The sequence below is a fragment of the Physella acuta genome, unplaced genomic scaffold, assembly GCF_028476545.2.
Source record: "Physella acuta isolate Inbredline_101_S28 unplaced genomic scaffold, ASM2847654v3 ptg001066l, whole genome shotgun sequence".
Classification (NCBI taxonomy): Eukaryota; Metazoa; Mollusca; class Gastropoda; family Physidae; genus Physella; species Physella acuta.
Window position 1 is genome coordinate 307321 of NW_026732583.1, and position 17680 is coordinate 325000.

Sequence of the window (17680 nt, forward strand, 5' to 3'; positions counted from 1 at the left end):
TCACGTCATTTCATTGTGCTGTAATAATGTTTGTATCACGCCATTTATTGTGCTGTAATAATGTTTGTATCACGTCATTTCACTGTGCTGTAATAATGTTTGTATCACGTCATTTCATTGTGCTGTAATAATGTTTGTATCACGTCATTTCACTGTGCTGTAATAATGTTTGTATTACGCCATTTCATTGTGCTGTAATAATGTTTGTATCACGCCATTTCATTGTGCTGTAATAATGTTTGTATCACGCCATTTCATTGTGCTGTAATAATGGTTGTATCACGCCATTTCATTGTGCTGTAATAATGTTTGTATCACGCCATTTCACTGTGTTGTAATAATGTTTGTATCACGTCATTTCATTGTTCTGTAATAATGTTTGTATTACGCCATTTCATTGTGCTGTAATAATGTTTGTATCACGCCATTTCATTGTGCTGTAATAATGGTTGTATCACGCCATTTCATTGTGCTGTAATAATGGTTGTATCACGCCATTTCATTGTGCTGTAATAATGTTTGTATCACGCCATTTCACTGTGTTGTAATAATGTTTGTATCACTGTTTAGTTAGCCCCTTCCCACCCCTGTTATTCACGTGATATGGTGACACGCTATAAAAATATAAAAAGTCGAAACTTGGGGAATCTCAATGTTGGCGAATGAATTATTTACGACGTCTGGTACCATCATGAAAACAAGAAAAGTTCGGTGAGTTGGTCACCACGCGAATATTCACGTAACCCAAACAAGCTTCGTGAACTTATTTCTTATTTCTTTTAGTTTCCAAAATTAGATTTTATATACATAAAAACTGACATCGTCGCTTATCTTTAAATCACTGACGCGCAGAGGTGTGTTCCTGCCGGGGACAACTCCACCCGACACATTATATATATATATATATATATATATATATATATATATATATATATATATATATATATATATATATATATATATATATATATATATATATATGTATATATATATATATATATATATATAATGTGTGTGTGTGTCTGTGTGTGTAGATATATATCAGGGGCTACCAAAACGTTTTAGCCTGGACATATATTCTTATGAAGACCATATGATCTAGTAATGTCATGTTTGTTAACATTTTCACTGGGTAAAATAACAAAAACAAACGAATTTTTGTGTGTAGCTTTTTTCCAAATTTCGTTTAGTAGTTGCAAATACATAAAACATGAGATACATCCAATCTTTAGTGAAGTTTTACAGCAACCACAATCAAATTTATACAACCACCCGTTTAAATAACACGGCACTAGATTTTATAATAATTAGAGGGCCTCTATGGACTACTCCTAGTGGGGGGGGGGGGGGGATACGATAGCTTGTGGCTTGTGATAAATCTGTGTATAATCTATCCCTTAACAGCATCCTTCTTGGCTCTAAGACTTGTTAAAGTCAACATCTGTCAACACCAACTCACCAAATCACAACTAGTTATCTCCCCTTTGTTATTGATATTTTATTTTTACTATAAATTATTATTTAATTACTAATCTAATATTTGATTTGACCCAAGATGAACTTATCTACATAAGTTTTTTTCTAATAGCTCTATTAAACTTAATTACGTTTGGTTTACAAGGTTGACCAGTAACACACACACACACACACTCACACACACACACGTACGTAGGTCTACACAATAGCCTGTAAAAAAATCACATGTTTATACTTCAGAATACTTTTCTTGTAAAAAAAAATATAATGTTTATAATTATTTTCTTATAAAACGGTTTATGGCTTACAACTTTTAAAATATTTTATTTACAACACTAGGGCATGAGTTCAGTTCACAAAACAACATGAACTGTCAACAATATCTTCACGATGTGTTTTGTTTACCCCGCCTGTCTATTGGTTCTTGTTAGATTCAAACACAGCAAAATCCTGAAGGAAAAGTGGACAATTATGTTCAACTAAATTTTCAAATAAAACAAATAGAAAAAACTTTTCTAATAGCAAGCTTTTAAGTGCACTGAAAAAAAAGAAAAGTTTGATTTCTTTCATAAAAGCTTTGGTTGCTATAATATGTAAAAGATTTCATGAGTAACCAAAGCTTGCTGTTAGAAAGGTTTTTTTTTTTTTATATTTGTTTTATTTTCTACTTTTTAGTGATTCCTAATTTATGAAGTCGACACGACTAAAAATATTTGCTTTTAAACACCAACAGTAGCTCGCGATGTCTAAAAGATGATTATCTGCCCCGCGAAAAGTAGCCGTACTTGACCACATTTTACAGAACAGCAAGTTGGTCAAGTGAAGCATAATTCTTAATCCCCTTAGTTTCAAATCGTTTAAAAACTTTATTGTCTGCCCCTAATAACCTTGACTAATTCGACCTGGCTCTACTTCTTCTTCTTCTTCGTTCTTAATGAGAATATGGTGGAGGATTCAGACAAGTCCAACTTCGTGAACAAACCGGATGTGGTCAAGATTTGCCTCAAACCCACTAACTACAAACAAGTAAACAAACAAACAAACAGACGTTGTGAACTAAATAAAAGCTTACCAAAAAAAAAAAAGAAACAGAATTTTTTTAAAACTACTATTTAGTTTTGATTAAAAGTTATTGACTGAAATGTACACAAAAAAACTACCTCCTTCCGTCCTCACTATCGCCACTAAATAATTAACCAATTATTGCATTAATTTAAAAACGAAAGTCTCAGCTTCGTCATTTAAGAAACCAAGGTAACGCATTAGGGCCCAGGCAAGGGCGGGGAGCGGACCACACCGGGCAACACCCCACCTAGTGACGCCACTAAGTCAATGTTTCGTGTCACACCTGTGTTAGGTCACGTGTGCAGACTATCTATAATTATCTATGTGAGTACCTGAGGAGCCCTACTTACAATCATGAATATGCAAGTATGGGGAGCCCTACTTACAATCATGAATATGCAAGTATGGGGAGCCCTACTTACAATCATGAATATGCAAGTATGGGGAGCCCTACTTACAATCATGAATATGCAACCATTAGGAGCCCTACTTACAATCATGAATATGCAAGCATGAGGAGCACTACTTACAATCATGAATGTGCAAGCATGAGGAGCCCTACTTACAATCATGAATGTGCAAGCATGGGGAGCCCTACTTACAATCATGAATATGCAAGCATGAGGAGCACTACTTACAATCATGAATGTGCAAGCATGGGGAGCCCTACTTACAATCATGAATATGCAACCATTAGGAGCCCTACTTACAATCATGAATATGCAAGCATGAGGAGCACTACTTACAATCATGAATATGCAAGCATGAGGAGCCCTACTTACAATCATGAATATGCAAGCATGAGGAGCCCTACTTACAATCATGAATATGCAAGCATGAGGAGCCCTACTTACAATCATGAATATGCAAGCATGAGGAGCCCTACTTACAATCATGAATATGCAAGCATGAGGAGCCCTACTTACAATCATGAATATGCAAGCATGAGGAGCCCTACTTACAATCATGAATATGCAAGCATGAGGAGCCCTACTTACAATCATGAATATGCAAGCATGAGGAGCCCTACTTACAATCATGAATATGCAACCATTAGGAGCCCTACTTACAATCATGAATATGCAAGCATGGGGAGCCCTACTTACAATCATGAATATGCAAGCATGAGGAGCCGTACTTACAATCATGAATATGCAAGCATGAGGAGCCCTACTTACAATCATGAATATGCAAGCATTAGGAGCCCTACTTACAATCATGAATATGCAAGCATGAGGAACCCTACTTACAATCATGAATATGCAAGCAAACATCAAGGCCTTGTGCTTGACATCCAGATCCATGGGAACTGTGGTGTTGATTGGTAGGAAAAAATTGTTACAATTCTAGACATGAACAAGATGGTAAATATTTGAAAAGAAAGACAACTTCATTTTAATCATCGATAACAAGGGATATAACTTAATTAATTTTTAAAAATTAAGTGAGGAAATGTCCTTTTTCAAAAAACTGAAATTATAAATTTTAGCGTGAGAAAAAAAACCATTCAAGTCAGTCGCGCTCCCCCTCCTTGTGACTGAAACTTTGTGATGAAACTACTCACACGTAACGCTGTAAGTGTCCGCATCCGTCGAAAATTCTTTCAAAGTTCCTGACCAGATTTTACTGACATTCCCACAGACTGAACCATCTTTAACACTGCAGATCTGTTAAAGGTATTACAGTAAGGGGATATTAGTAGTATGGATCTGTTGGAGACTTGGGATCAACTAACTAAGGGAATAACACATAATACCTTATCAACAAATGCCACTTAAATATTAAAACTTCAAAATGTAGGCCTATATAAAATTGAAAGCATATTACTTTAAAACACCTTCTAAAAAGGAACCCAATAAAGCATGATTTTAATGTATCTAGGACAACACTAGTGAATGCAACGTTAAAACGTCTGAGTGAGTTGCACGTGTATGTTAATCAGGCAGACCACATCACACACGTATAAAACAACACACTACTCACTCACCGGAAACACGATCTCCGTGCCACAGTTGAAGGGACAGACAGGCCCCCATATCTCGTACAGCATCGTCTCGTTGGTGTCAAACACGCCAAAGTGGGGTTTACATGACGACTGCCTGGGGTACAGAGGGGGGGAGTTAGTACAACGTTACAGGCACTGACGTCACGCCGCACGGACAGTCAGTGACGTCACTCAAATTTGTTACAGAAGAAGACGTCCTTGTTAAAATCATTGACTTCGGGAATATGGCATATTCGTTAATCGATGACGTCACGGCTGGGAGTCACTGACGTCACGAGAGTCGCTAACGTCACGGCTTGGAGTCACTGAGGTTTCGAGTGGGTAGTTATGTACGAGCTACTTGTTATTTTAAATACGCCATCACATCTTATAAACTCAGTGTTTCTTCCAGACTTTTTCTCCGGGGGGCACTTGAAATTATCGGGGGGGGGGCGGTAGACTTTCTTCGGGGGGGGGGGGGGCGGACACTGTTAAAAGTATATATTTTCTATATAAATTATATAAATTTCATTTCGTTCGGGGGGCGGTAAAAAAATTTCGGGGGGGGGGGGGCTTTGTGTGATATCTTTATGTAGTGTCTTTATGTGGTGTCTTTGTATAGTGTCTTTGGACGATCGGACAGACAAGCTGTGTATAATGTGCAGCTGGTATTTTTTAACGTTTAAAATGCGAATTCAGCGAAGCACTTATTGTGTGAATCGCCTACAATTCTAAAGCCGCGGACGGAAATAGGAAATCTAAGTATCAACCATGCAGTTCCTCACATCATCCGGATCATCCCCAGATCCGTGCCGGCACGGTCCCGGATGTAGATCGGGTACCGGCAGCAACCGTCAGCACAACAGAAACATCCTCTGCATGACAGGAACGGGCGGTCTATGACCAGCACTTCCTGTGTGAGAGAGGGACAAGTCTAGAGACGGCCATCTTGAATGTGTGTTAGTAGTTTTGCTAGGCTAAAGCAACGGGCGACACATGAGCCACACACGTTTAGTAAACGATGGTCAGAATAAAATATCAAATGAATGAAAAATTATTTAGATCACATATCCTAAGGCAGATGTGACGAAGGTATGTATAATGTTTTAGGTGTAAGGAAAAGAGAAATGAGTTGAGCTACAAGTATCAAACCTTTTCATAGTTTGAATAAGAAAAGATACTAACAAACATTCATCAACACCTCTTTTTTTACCTCGTTATTGTTGTCTAAAATGTGGAAAATAAATCCTCTTTGTGGTCCCCAGCAGTACCTGTTCCATAGCTCCGACTCTAGGGGATACAATAGCGATTCATTATATACATACATACATACATATGCGCAACCGTGCACACGCACGCTCACACACATACATACATACATACGAATGTTTTTATGTGAGTATAATACATAGGTAGGTCTATCTATAAATGTATATATATATATATATATATATATATATATATATATATATATATATATATATATATATATATATATATATATATATAGTGTGTTTCTGTATTTATATACTTGTATGTAAAACGGCTATACCTTCATGACATGTGTAGACTTGCTGTTCTAGCGTGTTGTAAACTCTGTATTTGTTGACAGCCTCAAACCCCAACAGAACTGTTGGAGGAAAATATAAGCCATATATTTCTAGACAGAACAACCTGTTTGGTGTCTAGGGTGTGTTGTGTCGTGTCTAGGGTGTGTTGTGTCGTGTCTAGGGTGTGTTGTGTCGTGTCTAGGGTGTGTTGTGTCGTGTCTAGGGGGTGTCGGGTCTAGGGTGTGTTGTGTCGTGTCTAGGGGTGTTGTGTCTAGGGTGTGTTGTGTCGTGTCTAGGGTGTGTTGTGTCGTGTCTAGGGTGTGTTGTGTCGTGTCTAGGGTGTGTTGTGTCGTGTCTAGGGGGTGTCGGGTCTAGGGTGTGTTGTGTCGTGTCTAGGGGTGTTGTGTCTAGGGTGTGTTGTGTCGTGTCTAGGGGGTGTCGGGTCTAGGGTGTGTTGTGTCTAGGGTGTGTTGTGTCTAGGGTGTGTTGTGTCGTGTCTAGGGTGTGTTGTGTCGTGTCTAGGGGGTGTCGGGTCTAGGGTGTGTTGTGTCGTGTCTAGGGGTGTTGTGTCTAGGGTGTGTTGTGTCGTGTCTAGGGGGGTGTCGGGTCTAGGGTGTGTTGTGTTGGGTCTAGGGTGTGTTGTGTTGGGTCTAGGGTGTGTTGTGTCGTGTCTAGGGGTGTTGTGTTGTGTCTAGGGGGTGTAGGGTCTAGGGTGTGTTGTGTCGGGTCTAGGGTGTGTTATGTCGTGTCTAGGGGGTGTTGTGTTGGGTCTAGGGTGTGTTGTGTCGGGTCTAGGGTGTGTTGTGTCGGGTCTAAGGTGTGTTGTGTCGGGTCTAGGGTGTGTTACTAAAATATTTGAGTAGATCCGGGTTACCTGTTGTTTTCTCATGTCAACCAACAGTTCACTTATTGGGAGGGTGATGATTAGTGTTTCTTCCAGACTTTTTTCTCTCGGGGGGGGGGGGGGGGGGCACTTAAAATTTGGGGGCGGGCGGTCTACAATTTTCTGGGGGGGGGGGGGGGGGGACACTGTTAAAAGTATATATTTTCTATATAAATTCCATTTCGAAAAGATGTCAGGAAGAAACTCTGGTAATGACGTCTGCTGTTTATCACTTTGTACTATAATTTACAATTTATTCTGTAACAAATGCGAAGTAGATGCTAATATTAAGTTTAAAAAATTATTATTTTTAATGCGTGGCCTCAAAATAATTACCCCCCCCCCCCCCACACACACACGCATCTTCTCAAAAGTGTGAAATAATGTATGGGCATTCCGTGATCATTTTACATGTCGTTATATGACATGTGTAGAAAAATGTAGTCAGTATTTATCATTTGGTTGATGGGTAGCTGTTTTACGTTGTTTATGTTTCTTTGTGCAACTACACACACAAAATGTTCACAAATTGAAAGGCTACATATCTGTCTTACAGCTGGAACCTTAGATTATCAGAGCTTCATCCCCATACATTTTCCATCCAGCGTGTACCGGACACCGTATTGACTGACCTTCCAGAAAGTTGACCTCCTGCTTGCACATGAGTTGGTCCACAGCGGTCATGTACTCAAGGCCCGGGGGACATCCTTCTACGGGGGCGGGGCGTGGCATCATTGGAACTGTGCTCAAATACAAATATAGCGGTATACAGAAGTCGTTCGTATGGCTAGCAACCAAGTACAAATATGGTGGTATACAGAAGTCGTTTTATATGGCTAGCAACCAAGTAGGCCTAAATATAGCGGTATACAGAAGTCGTTCGTATGGCAAGCAACCAAGTACAAATATGGTGGTATACAGAAGTCGTTTTATATGGCTAGCAACCAAGTAGGCCTAAATATAGCGGTATACAGAAGTCGTTCGTATGGCTAGCAACCAAGTACATATACCTGGAGCAGTCACGTAAAAGTATGTCTTCTTACTACGGTACAAGATTCCATAAAGAGTAAACCGTGCTGTAATAAAATGAAGAAATTGAACTCACTTTCTTTAGCAGGCTGGTCTGTGACGGCATTCTTGTTTTTACCCATGTTTGGTGCTAGAGTCTCTGAGATCTGAAGGAGATAGTGAGTAGCCGTCAGTGTGCTGCTTTAAGCATTCTTTTTTATTTTAAAAATTATTTTAAACGGCTGTTTCATGTTTCTATGGACTAAATCTGTCTGAGGTTGTGGAGACTGGAATAATCTGCCTAAAACTGGTACATCACGAAATCTAGCTGTAGAGTCTATGGCTGTCTGGGACGGTGGAGACTGGTATAATCTGTCTAAAACTGGGAGATCACGTGATCTAGCTGGCAGACAGACATTCACGCTAGTGGATGGTTCTTCCAGATATTCACGCTAGTGGATGGTTCTTCCAGTGGATGGTTCTTCCAGGCATTCACGCTAATGGATGGTTCTTCTAGTGGATGGTTCTTCTAGTGGATGGATCTTCTAGTGGATGGTTCTTCTAGTGGATGGTTCTTCTAGTGGATGGTTCTTCTAGTGGATGGATCTTCTAGTGGATGGTTCTTCTAGTGGATGGTTCTTCTAGTGGATGGTTCTTCTAGTGGATGGATCTTCTAGTGGATGGATCTTCTAGTGGATGGTTCTTCTAGTGGATGGATCTTCTAGTGGATGGATCTTCTAGTGGATGGTTCTTCTAGTGGATGGATCTTCTAGTGGATGGATCTTCTAGTGGATGGATCTTCTAGTGGATGGTTCTTCTAGTGGATGGATCTTCTAGTGGATGGATCTTCCAGGCATTCACGCTAGTGGATGGTTCTTACAGGCATTCACGTCAGTGGATGGTTCTAGTTAACTCACCTGGAAGTATACCTACGTCAAACTAAATGGTCGTCATCATAAATATGTCAGGATGTCACCTACTAAGAGAACTCCAACTTCTATTAGTGTCACCTTCTAAGGCGGTGTCACCTCCAAAAAGAGTATCACCTTCTAAAAACATGTTGCCTGTTAATAGTGTGTTGCCTAGCTAGAGTGTGACACCTTATAAGGACTTGCTATTCCTACCCGACAGAAAACGTTATGAGCTGAAATCGCTAGTCAATTGATAGATATTTATATATTCTGCCTTCGCTGGAGGCTTAGCTGGCTGTATTGTCGTTATGTGAGGTCTCGTCTCCACCCACCCCCTCCCCCCCCCCCCCCAGCCATTCTAAAAAAAGACGATACTGCGACATACCACCTGTGACGTCGTTGTAACCCTAGCCACCGCTGCTGGTGTGACCTTTTTTTACTTAGATCACGTGACCGCTGGGTGCACGAGGATATGCATGGCTTAATTTCTTTCACGTAATCTTGGCGCTCAGCCAAACGTAGCGTCGGTGTTGATCTATGCAAGCACACAGGTGTGCCGGGGTGGGCTGTTTTCACATGTCGACCAACAGTTCACGTATTGAGCGTGTAATAACGTGTGCTGTTTTCACATGTCGACCAACAGTTAGTGTATTGAGCGTGTAATGACGTGTGCTTTTTCACATGTCGACCAACAGTTCACATATTGAGCGGGTAATGACGTGTGCTGTTTTCACATGTCGACCAATAGTTAGTGTATTGAGCGTGTAATGACGTGTGCTGTTTTCACATGTCGACCAACAGTTCACGTATTGAGCGTGTAGTGACGTGTGCTGTTTTCACATGTCGATCAACAGTTCACGTATTGAGCGTGGACTGACGTGTGCTGTTTTCACATGTCGATCAACAGTTCACGTATTGAGCGTGTAGTGACGTGTGCTGTTTTCACATGTCGACCAACAGCTCATCTAATGTAATTAAAAAAAATTCTGCATGCTATGTAGTCTAAAATGGCCTGGTGAACTTGCTGTGACTTTTCTTTCTGTTGTTGTGTTTAGGTTATTTTAGACTAATTCTATTATTACAACTTTAAAAATAACTGTATAACAATAAGCCTTTATATACGCTTAATTTTTTTATTCTTCTAAAAACCTGCTTGTGCCCTTGACGTCACATAAGAAATTCAACGATCCAGAACGAGGCCGATTGACGGGGATCCACCCCCTCAAAGCGACGCTAAAAATAGCCGGTAAAGAAGCGGCACGTGAAAAAAATCAATAAATGAGAATCAAATAATGATTGTGTACAGCGTCAGCATGTATGCAGTGCCGGCGCCAGGTAATTTAGCGCCCTAGGCAAAACTTATTAAAAGCGCCCCCCCGGAGTTTTTTTCGTGACCCCCCCCCGTATTATCAGAGGCGTAGCGACCTTTCCCGGCGCCCGAGGACATATTTTCGATTTGCATCCCCCCCCCCCCCCAAAAAAAAACTTTCAATTTTTTTCCAACCCTTTTTGGCGCCCCCCTACGGACAGCGCCCTAGGCGACCGCCTAGTTCGCCTTATAGGTAGTGCCGGCACTGCCTGTATGTGTACAACCTCAGCGTGTATGTGTACAGCGTCAGCATGTATGTGTACAACCTCAGCTTGTATGTGTACAGCGTCAGCATGTATGTGTACAGCGTCAGCATGTATGTGTACAACCTCAGCGTGTATGTGTACAACCTCAGTCTGTATGTGTACAACGTCAGCATGTATGTGTACAGCGTCAGCATGTATGTGTACAGCGTCAGCATGTATGTGTACAGCGTCAGCATGTATGTGTACAACCTCAGCGTGTATGTGTACAGCGTCAGCCTGTATGTGTACAACGTCAGCATGTATGTGTACAGCGTCAGCATGTATGTGTACAACCTCAGCTTGTATGTGTACAGCGTCAGCATGTATGTGTACAGCGTCAGCATGTATGTGTACAACCTCAGCGTGTATGTGTACAACCTCAGTCTGTATGTGTACAACGTCAGCATGTATGTGTACAGCGTCAGCATGTTTGTGTACAACCTCAGCCTGTATGTGTACAGCGTCAGCATGTATGTGTACAGCGTCAGCATGTATGTGTACAACCTCAGCTTGTATGTGTACAGCGTCAGCATGTATGTGTACAACCTCAGTCTGTATGTGTACAGCGTCAGCATGTATGTGTACAACCTCAGCTTGTATGTGTACAGCGTCAGCATGTATGTGTACAGCGTCAGCATGTATGTGTACAACCTCAGCGTGTATGTGTACAGCGTCAGCATGTATGTGTACAGCGTCAGCATGTATGTGTACAGCGTCAGCATGTATGTGTACAACCTCAGCTTGTATGTGTACAGCGTCAGCATGTATGTGTACAACCTCAGCTTGTATGTGTACAGCGTCAGCATGTATGTGTACAACCTCAGCTTGTATGTGTACAGCGTCAGCATGTATGTGTACAACCTCAGCTTGTATGTGTACAGCGTCAGCATGTATGTGTACAGCGTCAGCATGTATGTGTACAACCTCAGCGTGTATGTGTACAACCTCAGTCTGTATGTGTACAACGTCAGCATGTATGTGTACAGCGTCAGCATGTTTGTGTACAACCTCAGCCTGTATGTGTACAGCGTCAGCATGTATGTGTACAGCGTCAGCATGTATGTGTACAGCGTCAGCATGTATGTGTACAACCTCAGCTTGTATGTGTACAACCTCAGTCTGTATGTGTACAACGTCAGCATGTATGTGTACAGCGTCAGCATGTTTGTGTACAACCTCAGCCTGTATGTGTACAACGTCAGCATGTATGTGTACAGCGTCAGCATGTTTGTGTACAACCTCAGCCTGTATGTGTACAGCGTCAGCATGTATGTGTACAGCGTCAGCATGTATGTGTACAACCTCAGCTTGTATGTGTACAACCTCAGTCTGTATGTGTACAGCGTCAGCATGTATGTGTACAACCTCAGCATGTATGTGTACAACCTCAGTCTGTATGTGTACAACGTCAGCATGTATGTGTACAGCGTCAGCATGTTTGTGTACAACCTCAGCCTGTATGTGTACAGCGTCAGCATGTATGTGTACAGCGTCAGCATGTATGTGTACAACCTCAGCTTGTATGTGTACAGCGTCAGCATGTATGTGTACAACCTCAGTCTGTATGTGTACAGCGTCAGCATGTATGTGTACAACCTCAGCTTGTATGTGTACAGCGTCAGCATGTATGTGTACAGCGTCAGCATGTATGTGTACAACCTCAGCGTGTATGTGTACAGCGTCAGCATGTATGTGTACAACCTCAGCTTGTATGTGTACAGCGTCAGCATGTATGTGTACAACCTCAGCTTGTATGTGTACAGCGTCAGCATGTATGTGTACAACCTCAGCGTGTATGTGTACAGCGTCAGCATGTATGTGTACAACCTCAGCTTGTATGTGTACAGCGTCAGCATGTATGTGTACAACCTCAGCATGTATGTGTACAGCGTCAGCCTGTATGTATACAGCGTCAGCATGTATGTGTACAACCTCAGCATGTATGTGTACAGCGTCAGCATGTTTGTGTACAACGTCAGCATGTATGTGTACAACCTCAGCTTGTATGTGTACAGCGTCAGCATGTATGTGTACAACCTCAGCTTGTATGTGTACAGCGTCAGCATGTATGTGTACAACCTCAGCATGTATGTGTACAGCGTCAGCATGTATGTGTACAACCTCAGCATGTATGTGTACAGCGTCAGCCTGTATGTGTACAGCGTCAGCATGTATGTGTACAACCTCAGCATGTATGTGTACAGCGTCAGCATGTATGTGTACAACCTCAGCTTGTATGTGTACAGCGTCAGCATGTATGTGTACAGCGTCAGCATGTATGTGTACAACCTCAGCGTGTATGTGTACAGCGTCAGCATGTATGTGTACAGCGTCAGCATGTATGTGTACAGCGTCAGCATGTATGTGTACAACCTCAGCTTGTATGTGTACAGCGTCAGCATGTATGTGTACAACCTCAGCTTGTATGTGTACAGCGTCAGCATGTATGTGTACAACCTCAGCTTGTATGTGTACAGCGTCAGCATGTATGTGTACAACCTCAGCTTGTATGTGTACAGCGTCAGCATGTATGTGTACAGCGTCAGCATGTATGTGTACAACCTCAGCGTGTATGTGTACAACCTCAGTCTGTATGTGTACAACGTCAGCATGTATGTGTACAGCGTCAGCATGTTTGTGTACAACCTCAGCCTGTATGTGTACAGCGTCAGCATGTATGTGTACAGCGTCAGCATGTATGTGTACAGCGTCAGCATGTATGTGTACAACCTCAGCTTGTATGTGTACAACCTCAGTCTGTATGTGTACAACGTCAGCATGTATGTGTACAGCGTCAGCATGTTTGTGTACAACCTCAGCCTGTATGTGTACAACGTCAGCATGTATGTGTACAGCGTCAGCATGTTTGTGTACAACCTCAGCCTGTATGTGTACAGCGTCAGCATGTATGTGTACAGCGTCAGCATGTATGTGTACAACCTCAGCTTGTATGTGTACAACCTCAGTCTGTATGTGTACAGCGTCAGCATGTATGTGTACAACCTCAGCATGTATGTGTACAACCTCAGTCTGTATGTGTACAACGTCAGCATGTATGTGTACAGCGTCAGCATGTATGTGTACAACCTCAGCATGTATGTGTACAACCTCAGTCTGTATGTGTACAACCTCAGCATGTATGTGTACAGCGTCAGCCTGTATGTGTACAGCGTCAGCATGTATGTGTACAACCTCAGCATGTATGTGTACAGCGTCAGCATGTATGTGTACAACCTCAGCATGTATGTGTACAGCGTCAGCATGTATGTGTACAACCTCAGCCTGCATCTACAACGTCAGCATATGTTGCATATAATTCGCTGTACGGTTGATTGACATTTTGACGAGCAAGGTCGTCATAAAGTATGTCAACGTTGAAATGAATATAAGATAAAGTAGTTCTGAATGCTAAAAATTGAAACCGCAACATAGGGAATGTTAAGCTAGGGAAAGTGTGAGTTTAGACGCCATAAATGAAGACAAACAATATTTTTAAAATGAAATTCCTAGCATGTGGGTAAAGCGAATTAACAGAGTATGGAATGGCGTGGTCGTAGGGTAGAACATTTTCGTTCGTCCACCTCTCCTGCGTGGTTCCAAGTCACGTCTTCAGATGATCAGAGCACATAGTCTCTTGATAGAACGAGATCATAAAAGCAGGCAAGCTCTACTTCATCCAGCGGCGTCGCTATGTCGGGTGTCACCCGGTACGGCACTTCTTGGTGTCACCCCCCCCCCCCCCCCCAATGTGTGTGTGTGTTTGTGCGTCGGTCTAAATAGGCCTATAATTGAAATACATGCGTACATGTACGTGTATAAGCTTTAATCACTGCAGATTTAACAGTTGGATGTAACATTATTTTCTCTATAGTTTGCACGTATACGTCATGATGTTACCCCCACCCTCTTGTAATAATTTGTAATTAAAAGACTATTTAACTTCAATTAACCATTAATGGAACTGGCAAAAAGGATTTTTCTTCTGTACATTTTGCAATTTTTTGCCTTGGTGCCACCCCCCTAAATGGTGTCACCCGGTGCGGTCCGCACCCCCCGCCCCGTCCTGGCTACGCCTCTGACTTCATCCACTTTATGTCTGCCCTCAAAAAGTTTATTTGATATTTTTACTTTTGTTCAAAGTTTAGATTGTGCTTATTTCACATTCAGATTTAAATTAGGACTTTTCAAACACAAAATCACAATTTCAATTTCGTTTATTTAATTGCACGGTTTCATATACATTTCATACATTGTATCTAGGAGGCTAAATTCATAAAACATAACTTCAGAAACGACGATATTTTAAGGCAACTTTACAAATGTGTGATTGGTTAAAGTCATTAGACGGATATGTTACAGATTACAGTAATCAGACGAATCAGATTTGTGCATAGTTCAGTGGTTATGGCGGTACTTGTGAGTATCTGTACCTCATCATGGTGGACATCTTGTGGATATAGGGCAGTCCCAGACGTGATCCAACAGATAATAAATTAGTTGTCGTTCTTGTCCGTCTCAAAAAGTGAAAAATCCTGGGGGAGAAATATGTTTTAGAATTGTAAAAACACGAGACAAAATTTAATATGCAAATTTAATATGAAATGGAATCATCAAGTGTTGTGATTACATTTCCACTTGCCTAGATATTTTTTCTGTTACGGCAAACAATGTACACTGTCTTTACTGCCAGTTTTTTAATTTGCTTAGTTTTGTTTCTATAGGCTAATGTTTTTTTTTTCTAAAGTGGTTAATTAATCAGACCATTGAAAGCATTCATTCATCTGAGCCGAGTGAACGATTGAATCTAAATTTAAAAAAAAAACAACTCACGATGAGGATGAAGCAGGCAAAGATCAGCGCCTTGTGTTTGACGTCCAAGTTCATGGGAACTGGGAAATGGGTACAGCATTGTGTATCAGGGAGATGGGTACAACATTGTGTATCAGGGAGATGGGTAGAACATTATGTATCAGGGAGATGGGTACAACATTGTGTATCAGGGAGATGGGTACAACATTGTGTATTAGATAGATGGGTACAACATTGTGTATTAGATAGATGAGTACAACATTGTGTATTAGATAGATGAGTACAACATTGTGTATTAGATAGATGGGTACAACATTGTGTATTAGATAGATGAGTACAACATTGTGTATTAGATAGATGGGTACAACATTGTGTATTAGATAGATGAGTACAACATTGTGTATTAGATAGATGGGTACAACATTGTGTATCTGATCAAAAGACAACTTCTCTAAAAATGTTGTATCTGATATGTCATAAAATATGCGCTTAAAGTCATCAGCTGAACTAAATTGCCTTGCTTATTCACTACTACATTTAGTTAACTCGATACAAAATAAGTATCAAAATATTACAGGGGCGATATGTTATGAACGACCTTGTCAATGTTTGGTGGGGGTGGGGATGGGGGGTACTCACAGGTCACACTGTACGTGTCGGCGTCAGACAGAAACTCTCTCAGCGCCCCGGCCCAGACCTTGGTGACGCCCCCCACCTGGGAGCCGTCTCGTACACTGCGTATCTGTCAGAGTATTGATAGAGGTTAAAGGATGAGTGAGGACAACTGGTTGGTTTGTTGAATGTTGGCAGTTATTAGAGCAGTGGCATAGCTAGGATTTTTGGGCCCCTATGCAAAAAGTGTTAGTGGACCCCTCAGAGGCGAAGCGACTCTTCCCGGCGACCGGGGACAAACTTTCGATTTGCACACCCCCCCCCCCCTCAGACTTTCGATTTGCACCACCCCCCCCCCCCCTCAGACTTTCGAAAAAAGGGCCCCTATTTGCCTTGGGCCCCTATGCCTTGCATACGCTAACTTTACGGTAGCTACGCCACTGGATTAGAGGATCAGTAGCACGTAGGCTGGTTGGTTTGTTGGATGTTGGCAGTGATTAGAGGTTCAGAAGCACGTAGGCTCGTTGGTTTGTTCACTATATGAGCTACCTTTTTTTAGCTTTCAGGTAATCAAAAGTAAAATGTCTGTTTAAAGCTTTATTCAATAACTTGTCCAACCTTGTAAGTGAAGGACGGAACCATGACTTGGAGGATATCAACATATTGCCTTTAGTGGTATGTTATGTTTAACATGGAGGGACAACATTGTATTACCTGAAGGCTACACAACTAGTGACGTCATTAACCTTGACTTAGCCCAGTTAAAATTAATTAAAGATAAACTTAATTACTTAATCAGCGTCTAATTACCGGAAACGGGATTTCTCCTCCACAACTGCACGTGCATGCCGGGCCCCAGATCTCATACAGTAGGTCTCCGTTGGCGTCGAATATGCCAAAATGGGGTTTACATTTGGAGTTCCTGAAGACATACAAATACATATATTTGGGGTCCAAAATCCCAATATTGGGGTTTTTATTTGTAGTTCCTGAAGACATACATGCACCTATATTTGGTCACCTACACCTGTCTGACAACTGACACGTCACCTACACCTGTCTACACGTCACCTACACTTGTCTGACAACTGACACGTCACCTACACTTGTTTACACGTCACACAGTGTTTCTTCCAGACTTTTTTCTCCGGGGGGGGGGGCACTTAAAATTTTCGGGGGGGGGGGGGGCGGAAGACTTTCTTCGGGGGGGGGGGGCGGACACTGTTAAAAGTATATTTTCTATATAAATTATATAAATTTTATTTCGTTCGGGAGGGGCGGTAGAATTTTTCGGGGGGGGGGGGGGGGGCAAAGTTCCCCCCCCCCCCCCCCGAAGAGATGCCTGGAAGAAACTCTGAGGTCACATGTCACTAACACGTGTGACAACTCACATCATACGTATCATGCCCAGATGGTTGCCCGTCCTGTCCCTGACAAAGATGGGGTACAGACAACATCCGTCAGCGCAGCAGCAACATCCGCTACAGGCCCTGAACGGTCTGTCTACCAGCATCACCTCCTGCCGGATGTAAATAATGGCTCGTTAGTTGCTGTCTTCATACAGGGGCGGAGAGAGGGTGGGGTGTTGGGGTAGGGTAAATGTTGATTGTGACGCCACTGTAAAATAAAATACTTAAAAAAAACTTTTTAAAAAACCACGTTTTTCTTGTGGACTAAAAAGTAGAAAATAACTATTTACATACATTTGATGACAAAAAACGTGGGTTCACCATCAAATTTCCCGACCCATCTGCCCGACCCACGTTTT

At 41.8% G+C, this 17680-nt stretch overlaps 3 protein-coding genes across 4 annotated transcripts in view; 1 reads left to right on the forward strand and 2 right to left on the reverse strand.

Annotated features, from left to right (window-relative positions):
* Positions 1 to 1420: 1420 nt before the first annotated feature.
* On the reverse strand, positions 1421 to 8129 carry LOC131955452 (phospholipid scramblase 2-like). Its single transcript, XM_059319590.1, has 9 exons — positions 8064 to 8129; positions 7591 to 7698; positions 6078 to 6155; positions 5739 to 5815; positions 5311 to 5438; positions 4529 to 4640; positions 4106 to 4208; positions 3792 to 3850; positions 1421 to 1926 (listed from the first exon to the last, which is right to left on the reverse strand). The coding sequence occupies exons 1-9, from the start codon at positions 8107 to 8109 to the stop codon at positions 1891 to 1893; spliced, it is 747 nt and encodes a 248-aa protein (XP_059175573.1). The 5' UTR covers positions 8110 to 8129; the 3' UTR covers positions 1421 to 1890.
* Positions 8130 to 10560: 2431 nt separating this feature from the next.
* On the forward strand, positions 10561 to 13827 carry LOC131955440 (NADH-ubiquinone oxidoreductase chain 5-like). The gene is made up of 6 exons (XM_059319563.1): positions 10561 to 10772; positions 10854 to 10982; positions 11394 to 11990; positions 12339 to 12473; positions 13032 to 13670; positions 13773 to 13827. The coding sequence occupies exons 1-6, from the start codon at positions 10561 to 10563 to the stop codon at positions 13825 to 13827; spliced, it is 1767 nt and encodes a 588-aa protein (XP_059175546.1).
* An 881-nt stretch (positions 13828 to 14708) lies between these two features.
* LOC131955425 (phospholipid scramblase 1-like) overlaps positions 14709 to 17680 on the reverse strand; it is an 8951-nt gene continuing 5979 nt past the window's right edge. For both annotated transcript variants that reach the window (XM_059319533.1, XM_059319534.1), the window contains exons 6-10: positions 17304 to 17431; positions 16723 to 16834; positions 15940 to 16042; positions 15322 to 15380; positions 14709 to 15023 (exon numbers count right to left, since the gene is read on the reverse strand). In XM_059319533.1, coding sequence (XP_059175516.1) covers positions 14985 to 15023; positions 15322 to 15380; positions 15940 to 16042; positions 16723 to 16834; positions 17304 to 17431 — 441 coding nt within the window. In that variant the 3' untranslated portion in view covers positions 14709 to 14984. The remainder of the gene's footprint in view (positions 15024 to 15321; positions 15381 to 15939; positions 16043 to 16722; positions 16835 to 17303; positions 17432 to 17680) is intronic.

Bases quoted from the DNA above. Each gene is read 5' to 3' on its own strand.
- LOC131955452 (XM_059319590.1), bottom strand. From the start codon at position 8,109: ATGGGTAAAAACAAGAATGCCGTCACAGACCAGCCTGCTAAAGAAA. The intron at 5,439-5,738 runs GTAAAAAAAGAG...TCTCTCACACAG, and splicing joins TTTTAGACAACAATAACGAG to GAAGTGCTGGTCATAGACCG. The intron at 3,851-4,105 runs GTGAGTAGTTTC...TCAACACCACAG, and splicing joins GGACACTTACAGCGTTACGT to TTCCCATGGATCTGGATGTC.
- LOC131955440 (XM_059319563.1), top strand. From the start codon at position 10,561: ATGTATGTGTACAACCTCAGCGTGTATGTGTACAACCTCAGTCTGTAT. The intron at 10,983-11,393 runs GTATGTGTACAA...GTATGTGTACAG, and splicing joins TATGTGTACAGCGTCAGCAT to CGTCAGCATGTATGTGTACA. The intron at 12,474-13,031 runs GTATGTGTACAA...GTATGTGTACAG, and splicing joins TTTGTGTACAACGTCAGCAT to CGTCAGCATGTATGTGTACA.